Below are 8,322 nucleotides of genomic sequence, written 5' to 3' on the forward strand. Positions count from 1 at the left end.
TGGGCCATTGGCCTGATCCAGCAGAGCTCTTCTTATGCTTAATTCCCAGACAGTGTGAGAACTGTCAGTTCACTCCTACCTTCTGCTTTCCATTCTTGAGTCAATTGCTGGTACAGTATATTAAAAAAATTCCACTCAAGCCATTCTTGATGTGTATGTTATTTGCAGTCATACCACACTTATGTGTCACATGGGGGTGTGGCTGTGCTGTAATGCACATTGCAGAGCCACATGATGTTCTGGACTAGAAAAGATTATCTCGGAGAGGAGCTGAGAACAATTTTACAGCAAAGGCAGGGAAACATTTTTCAGTAAGACAGCTGCATTCAATTCTGGGTAAGCTTCCAGGGGCCTTTGTTGGGTAGGGCCAGAGGCAAAGGTAGCCGTGATCAGAAGCAAACATTTGGCTGGGCAAGGAATGGGAATTTTACTTTTGTACTCTAGGCTAGCTTTTTCACAACCATACACCCTCTGTTCTCCATTAAGGCAAGCAAGAAGTATGATAATTGATCAAGGTCATATTCTAGCTGGGCACATTTTTTTGAGGTGAGTGTGATGCTGGGCCAGGGAGGGTTTTGTGACCTGGGGAAAGTGTCCCAATGGGCCAGGCAGTTAAGTTTTCCCAGCTGCCCTGCTAGTCCTACAGCCCAGAGGTAGGGGCCAAGCCTCATCCGCTAATAATAATAATTTATTATTTATACCTCGCCCATCTGGCTGGGTTTCCCCAGCCACTCTGGGCGGCTTCCAATAAAACACTAAAATACAATAACCTATTAAACATTAGATGCTTCCCTAAACAGGGCTGCCTTCAGATGTCTTCTAAAAGTTTGGTAGTTATTTTTCTCTTTGACATCTGGTGGGAGGGCGTTCCACAGGGCGGGTGCCACTACCGAGAAGGCCCTCTGCCTGGTTCCCTGTAACTTGGCTTCTTGCAGTGAGAGAACCGCCAGAAGGCCCTCGGCGCTGGACCTCGGTGTCTGGGCAGAATGATGGAGATGGAGACGTTCCTTCAGGTATACTGGACTGAGGCCGTTTAGGGCTTTAAAGGTCAGCACCAACACTTTGAATTGGGAATCGGAAACGTACTGGGAGCCAGTGTAGGTCTTTCAAGACCGGTGTTATATGGTCTCAGTGGCCACTCCCAGTCACCAGTCTAGCTGCCACTCATGAGACAACCACCTGTGATCTCCTCTCAGGTAAGAGAGGGCACCACCTAACTCCACAAGGCAGGGAGCCTCTGAACACTTTACTTACTATCTATTAAAACATTTCTATACCTCCTACCATATTAGACTGCATGCATTACAACAAAAAGAGAGATATAACAACAGTATCCAAAAGCAACAACATACAGCTAACAGTTGAAGGAGCACTCCGAATCACAAAGTAAATACATTCTGCACATGCTCAGGAACACTGTTCTCTCTGGTTTTATACATGCATAAGCTCAGAAGCATTCAGCTTGAAGAAGTGCCATCCAGAACGTCTCTCTCCCAGTTCTTCAGAGGAATATTGCTGTTTGCTGATGCACCCGCCGAGCTGCGGCTTGCCCGGTCCTGCAAGGGCGCCCCCAGCACCACCACCTCCTAGCCCTCCGCCTCGTAGTCCGTCTGGCTGACCAGGCCCCGTCGCCACGGCAACGGACGCCGGCGCGGTGCATGCCGGCCTGCAACAAAATGCAACAATAAAACTCTACGGGAGGCTCAGGAGAGGCGGCCAATAGTCTCAGAGGAGTATTGTTGTCGTGGCCAATGGCAGCTGGCGGCGAGCTGGGCTGGGCGTGGCCGCTGCCGGCGGGCGGAGGGCGTGGCCGGGGCATCCAGGCGGCACTCGAGGCTTGTTCGCGGGCGAAGGCAGAGGCGAGGCGCGCGCGGGTTTCCTCAGCTCGTTACGCGACGGGGGCAGCCTCCGGAGGAGCGCCGAGGTGACAACTTGCTCGTCCGCTCCACCAACGTCCCTGCCCGTCGCCGTCGTCGTTCTCGGAGGAGGAAGCAGCCGCAGGAGCCGCCGCCAACCAGAAGCACACGGTGAGGGGCGGCGGCGGCGGCGAGGTTTTTAAGCGGGGAAATTATAATGGCGTCGGCAGAGATGATGGGAGGGGGCGGTTGGGGACATTATTAATATGAGGAGAGTTATAGCGTGATTCCGGCCATGTGTCGGTTGGCTTCTGTGGGACCGCCCAGAGACCGTTAGAAAATGATATATAAAGTGACATTACGGTTACTTGAACTGTCGAGGAGGAGACGATGGGGGGGGTGAGGGGGAGACGACATTATTATCATCATTAGTAATAAAATAGTAGTTTGGTATGTAATTCTGGCCTTTAAAAAGTTGGGTTCTGCGAGCTGCCTAGAAGCCGTTTGAAAATACAGATTAATATTAGTGCGGTGCAAGGATTGCTGAGGTGGAGGAGGCGATGGGAGTGTGGGGGGCGTGTGGGGGGAAGAAACTGTATTATTATTATTAGTATAGCTTGCAGTTCTGATCCTATAAAAGTTGGGTTCTCTGGAATGTTCACAGGCCGTTTGAATAATTCTAATACGGTACAAAATTTAAATGGCGTTTTAAAAACCCATTAAAGCAGGTCATGATTAATGTGGGATTATTATCAGTTGGTTATTTGAGTTACTGAACACGTTTGTGTTCTGCTCATATATAAGTTGGGCTCTCAGAATATGTAAAATGTAAACTTATTTTTTTTGGTGGGGGGGAGAAACCCCTTGGGAGGAGTTATAAATAAATCTGCGCAACTGAATCGGAATCATGGGTAATCGTTCTTCCATTTCATTTATTATAGATTTTGTTTTCTCGTAAAGTTGGGTTCTCTGGGCAGTTTTACAGACCATTAAAAGACATAATAATGCAAAACTTTTTTTAAAAAGTTTTAAAATAAATAAATTCCTTAAGTTTGTGCAATCTAAATTAGAGGGGGAGGGGTGGAATTAGAAAGTGGTATAGAAATGACTTTTAAGCATGGTACATAGTGTTGGCATCATGAAGGGTTCTGAAGAACGTGGATGTTTGCTAGCTTATTTTGCAACCTTTTAAATAAGTGTTTTGGCCAACTGCGTTTTGGACAGTTATCCTCTCTTCCCCACTTCATGTGAACCTGAACAGTTGGCTGATTTTGCTGCTCCTGATTTTCTTAATTATTTTGAATGAAGACTTAAACTGGGGAGCCCTGTAGTGAGTTTGTGGGTCACCTGATGGAGGAGGAGGAGGATTTTGCTGTTGGAACCTTTTTTTTTTTTTTTTTTTCTTTGAGTTGCAGCCTAATTTTTAGACTCCACAGAGAAAAATTTAAAAAGAAATTCTTGAAAGTATTCTTAAATAGTTTTGTGCCATGTGGGGTCCAACTATTGAGATAAAAGAGAAACCACAGCCAGCTCCTCTTTGGTTTGCAATGAATAACTAAGGAAGGGAATAAATAGGAGGGGATGTAACAGGAGTACGTTTTCTGAATAGGTTGTTGGGCGTATATTTTTCATGAGGGGTAGGATTTGTGGTGGATTGCACTGTATTGCTGTATTATCTAGTGTGCTAGTTATTGTGTAATTCCTACTCTCAAGACACTGACACTTCAGTCTGTAGTGTGTGTATGGGAGAGACAAGGCTTACTTAAAAGGCATAGTATGATTGTGTGGGTGTGGCAAGGAATCTCTGAAGCCTTGTGGGTAAAATGGGCAAATGAGGGAGGGTGCTAAATGTCTAATGATGTGCAAATGTTGTTGGGAGGGGTGATGGTGGGAAAGTTTCTGATGAAGACATTATCAAATTGTTTGTAACTCTGCAAAGCATTGTACAACTTCTTTAAACTAGTCCCCTGCAATTTTGTATTTTAAAAAAATAGAACAATAAAGTCCCTTAACTGCATCATTTAATTTCGGAAATAACCTTAAAATAATGTGCTAGATGTTGTGTGACTTGAAGCAATACAGAAAAAGAGTTTGGAGAAGAAAGGAATCAAAATAATGTAGGAGGAGTTGGGAATCCTGTTTGATGGGAGGGAGTCCTCTTGCGAGCTGTACAAAGGGTATCTTGTGGGCAAATAGTTCTAGGATGTAAGAAAATGTGGAATTTCTGCTTGAGGGTGAAGACAGTTAAATCTGTGGGTATAAGTGATGAGAATACCTTGGTCTGCATTCCCGGAGGTGGGTGGGGCAACTCAGACATCTGTGGCCAATTAGGTCCTCCTATAATGAGCCAAGCTCAGCAAAAGGTGTCTGCAACACACTGCATTTGTTCCGTCTAATTTAAGTAGTGTGTATGTTGTTCAGCTCAACCCCCAAGGTGGGGTCTGTGTTTTACTGAAGTACATCTGGCACACAAAGTGTTGAGCATATTGGTCTCTTCTTGCAGAAATAATTTATATGTTTGATCTTACATGCTTGATTTGTTAAAACAGTGGGAGGAGATAAACTGCATGTATATTCATTAGCTCATCAGAAATACGAACAGATGGTTCAACTTTGTGTCTCCAGAACAAATTCTGGAGTGTGTTTATGTGAGTGGCTGAATGGTTCTGGAAATTAAGCCATTATACAGTAAAGACTTTTAGCTGGTGTAGTGTATGGATCTACCAGCACAGGTTAACATTTTGAATTCTTGTCCATTGTGCTTTGTAGGTAACCATGAGTGATCGAAAGGCCGTGATAAAGAATGCAGATATGTCTGAGGAGATGCAGCAGGACTCTGTGGAGTGTGCTACACAGGCCTTGGAAAAATACAACATTGAGAAAGATATTGCTGCCCACATAAAGAAGGTTAAGCTTGATAATCGTTGCATGCTGCTAGTTTAGAATTCTTAGAGGAAGAGGAAAATTCAGACTGAGGGAGGGAACAGTTAAAATTATTTCTAACTAAACATGTGTCCACAGATTTCTTAACTGGCAAAGCTGATTTTGTATGTGTAGGAGTGTTCTGGCCTGCCAGGGAATAGTTGGACATTTTCCTGCATTTCCTTCACAGCCTAGTCTATGTGGGTGGTCTAACTGCATGTCTGTGTTCCTAGAGGGTTGTCAAGCATCTGTGATCTTCTGACTTTGGCAGAGCTTGCAAGAAGCTTGCCAGATCTGCTGTGACAGTGGGCAAGCTTATATCTGCATAAGTAAGACAGTGTGGAAGCATACACATTTGTTCCTCGAAGATGAGAAAAGTACAAAACCTTAAAACATTCCTTAGCATAGCTCTTAACAAGTTGTAGCAAGATACACCCTGTATTTGCAACAGTGCTATTCAACAATTCAGCACTACGAAGGCAAGCCACAGCAAGCCTCATGGTTGGTTGCTACCATCTTCTTCAGCATGACTTTGAAGAGTTTGGTAGCCCTTGCTTCTATTTTAACCTAGCCTCAATTTGGTATGATGATCACTTGGAAATACTGTTCAGTTTTAGCTATAATTATGATTAGTGGAAACAGGTTGGTTTCAAATCAAAGAAGGCTTTTTTCATTAACCAGTTAAGATTAACCACAATTCATGGTTTGAGTGCAACAGTAAATTGTAGTTAATTGAATCAGCTTGTGGGCACACTGAAAGAGGTGCTAACTTACAGTTTAATAGTGTACAAACCTGGCCACTCAGACTGTTTTGCATATGGGCTGGGGGAGAAAGAATGTGGTAGACACTCAAGACTTGCTGCATTAGCCACTATACGTTTAGGATTGGTCTGATTCAGGGGTCGGCAACCTAAGGCCCATGGACTCCCCACACCTGCTTAGGGACCCCTGCCGCCCGTTCTCCTCCTGCTCCGTGGCAAAAGGAGCCCCGGAAATAGCGTTTGCGCATGCGTACGCACACACTCCGGCCCACCGCAGCTTGTGCGGGACTGTGAACCAGCCCAAGCCACAAAAACTTTGCCGACCCCTGGATTGAATCCTACTCCAGTACAGGAACACAAGTGATTTAATATTAGCTGATATAATAGTGTATTAAATGCATAGTCTGGTACAAGGATGGGATTAATACCTATAAAAATCAGTACTCTGAAATTTGCTAAGCAATATATTGATATAAATTGGTTGAATATCAACTGCTCCAAGCCTCTGTAAAAGAGAATTCCTGTTTCCAAGATTTAGTATAACATTACCTTAATAAATCCTCAATTTCTTTCACAGCATTATTTATGGTTCCATAGACATTGCTCTCTTAAGTTAGTTGAATTAAGAACCCACACTTAAATAGATAGCACAGAGGAGTATTATACTACTAATTATTAGTTGTATATGTGCAGGTCCTGCTATCCACATGCTTGCAATGCGAAAATTCACTTATCCTTCTGCCCAAACCTTGCTATGAGCACCGTAGACTCGGATATCCAAAGAACTGACTTCCTTGCTGGTTTGTGCTTTGCTAGTTGGCAACAGCCATTTTTGGGAAGAAACCAGAGAGCCAAGAACAAAGGAATTGGGGCAGGGGAGATAAGACATGGGTTTCCCAAACTTGGGTCTCCAGCTGGTTTTGGACTGCAACTCTCATCATTCCTACATAGTAGGACCACTAGTCAGGGATGATGGGAACTGTAGTCCAAGAGCAGCTGGAGATCTAAGTTTGGGAAACCCTGCGTTAGGCAAATCTGTTTTTTTCCTCTGTTCTCTTGCAGATTAGCTGCATACATTTCAGGAACTTTGGGCGGGGTGTGTGTGAAGAGGTTGGACAAATCCCGAATTAGAAATATTTCCATAGGAAATGATGAAATGGTGGACTTTGTTACAAAAGTAGGACCTGTGCGTAACTTCTCTTCCTAAACCCAGATAGCCTGAACGTCTGTATGGGTTGCTTAGAATATCCCTACAGCACTTCTCAAGCTACTTGCTCCAAAATAGTCCAGTTAATGTCAGTATGTTATTATGGTTTCAATGTGATTTGTGGACTGCAGTCTTCCCTTGTCTCATACATGGCAAGAACAAAAGTTATGTCACTGGGCTATGTTGTTGCATGTTTCTTGTATGTATAGCTCAAGAGGTTAGAAGACTGCATTGCATATTCTTTCCAAACACATGAGTGAAGCTGTTCACTTGAGAAGCTAAGCTATTAAGTTATTCTCTTTCAGGAGTTTGACAAGAAATACAATCCTACTTGGCACTGCATTGTGGGAAGAAATTTTGGCAGCTATGTGACTCATGAGACCAAACACTTCATCTACTTCTACCTGGGTCAAGTTGCCATTCTCCTCTTCAAATCCGGTTAGAACATGGGACTGTTCCACCCCAAACATGCATTTGGTTACAGGACTGCACGCTAATTCCAAATAGACTGAAGTCTTCAGCCTTCCCCAGGGAACATACCTTGATCTTCAAGCCTTTTGTTGTTTTAATGGACAGGTACTCCTCTGTACCATTTTGTGTTTTTGTTGTGGCCATAAAAAAATAGCAAAAAAGTAATCTTGTATGTATTTTCTTTACAAAAAGCAACCCACAAGTCCTAATTTTCTAATAAAACCTTTGGGCATACATTCAGTCTTTAAGAGCTTGTTCTAATACTTCCATATTTGGCCAACTCTCCTATGACTACCAGCTTTGCACTGCAGACTTGAAATAGCAAATTATTTGCCAAAATCAGGGGTGACTAACTTGTGGCCTTCTGGATGTTTCAGATTACAACCCCCATTAGCCATGTTGCTTGAGATTGGTGTGAGTTTGAATCCAAAAAACATCTGGAGACTATAGTTTTCTGTCTACTGAATGAACTAGATTTGCCTTTGGCAAAACTGCGCTAGCATTGGAGCCAATAGGACCTGTAAACTATTCCCTGTGTTGCATCTGATTCTTAAGCATATTTACTTGTAAAATGACATAACTGACTCATCCAGTGGGACTTTGAAGCAAGTATGTACGAGGTTGCACAAGCTTATGCATAAATTGGAAGGGATCCCAGTGTGTTCATTGTCTTTACAAGTGATTTTGCATGAGACTGCAATCTAGGGTGTATCTAACGCCTGCAAAGATGATCTTTACTCACCAGTATGCATGCTTTGATGATTAATGCAGTGTACAAAAGGAACAACTGAATTTAAATTACATTCTGGTCAGTGTGATTCTTTAGTTAGAAATACGTGCCAGACTTATTGTCGCCTCTAAAAATGTTCAGTGATGCCTGGTTATTTAAATTCCAATATGGAATATTTTAATACATAACATTCTAACAATGTAATCAAAAGCATTTACAATACTTGTTCCCAGTAGCATACTTGCACTGTTTTTTTGGCATCATAGTACTTATGGCAGTGCATCTTGATGTAAGGAACAGTGCTAGAATGCCTGTCTAAAGCCCAAGGAATAAAACATACCACTGCTTGGAAAAAGAATTATCACCTAGCTTAGC

General features: G+C 43.2%; 1 protein-coding gene across 1 annotated transcript; it reads left to right on the top strand.

The window, feature by feature from the left end:
• Positions 1-1,822: 1,822 nt before the first annotated feature.
• DYNLL1 (dynein light chain LC8-type 1) lies at positions 1,823-7,465 on the top strand. The gene is made up of 3 exons (XM_080986551.1): positions 1,823-2,027; positions 4,626-4,763; positions 7,052-7,465. Exons 2-3 carry the CDS (start codon positions 4,632-4,634, stop codon positions 7,187-7,189), a joined length of 270 nt encoding a protein of 89 aa, XP_080842677.1. The 5' UTR covers positions 1,823-2,027; positions 4,626-4,631; the 3' UTR covers positions 7,190-7,465.
• The last annotated feature ends 857 nt before the right edge of the window (positions 7,466-8,322 follow it).

The sequence above is a fragment of the Podarcis pityusensis genome (assembly GCF_964106645.2).
Source record: "Podarcis pityusensis genome assembly, chromosome: 16".
Lineage (NCBI taxonomy): Eukaryota > Metazoa > Chordata > Lepidosauria > Squamata > Lacertidae > Podarcis > Podarcis pityusensis.

What these genes read in the sequence shown, in the direction of transcription:
- DYNLL1 (XM_080986551.1), top strand. Translation starts at nt 4,632, where the DNA reads ATGAGTGATCGAAAGGCCGTGATAAAGAATGCAGATATGTCTGAGGAG. An exon ending in TTGCTGCCCACATAAAGAAG is followed by an intron (nt 4,764 to 7,051) that starts GTTAAGCTTGAT and finishes ATTCTCTTTCAG; the next exon opens with GAGTTTGACAAGAAATACAA.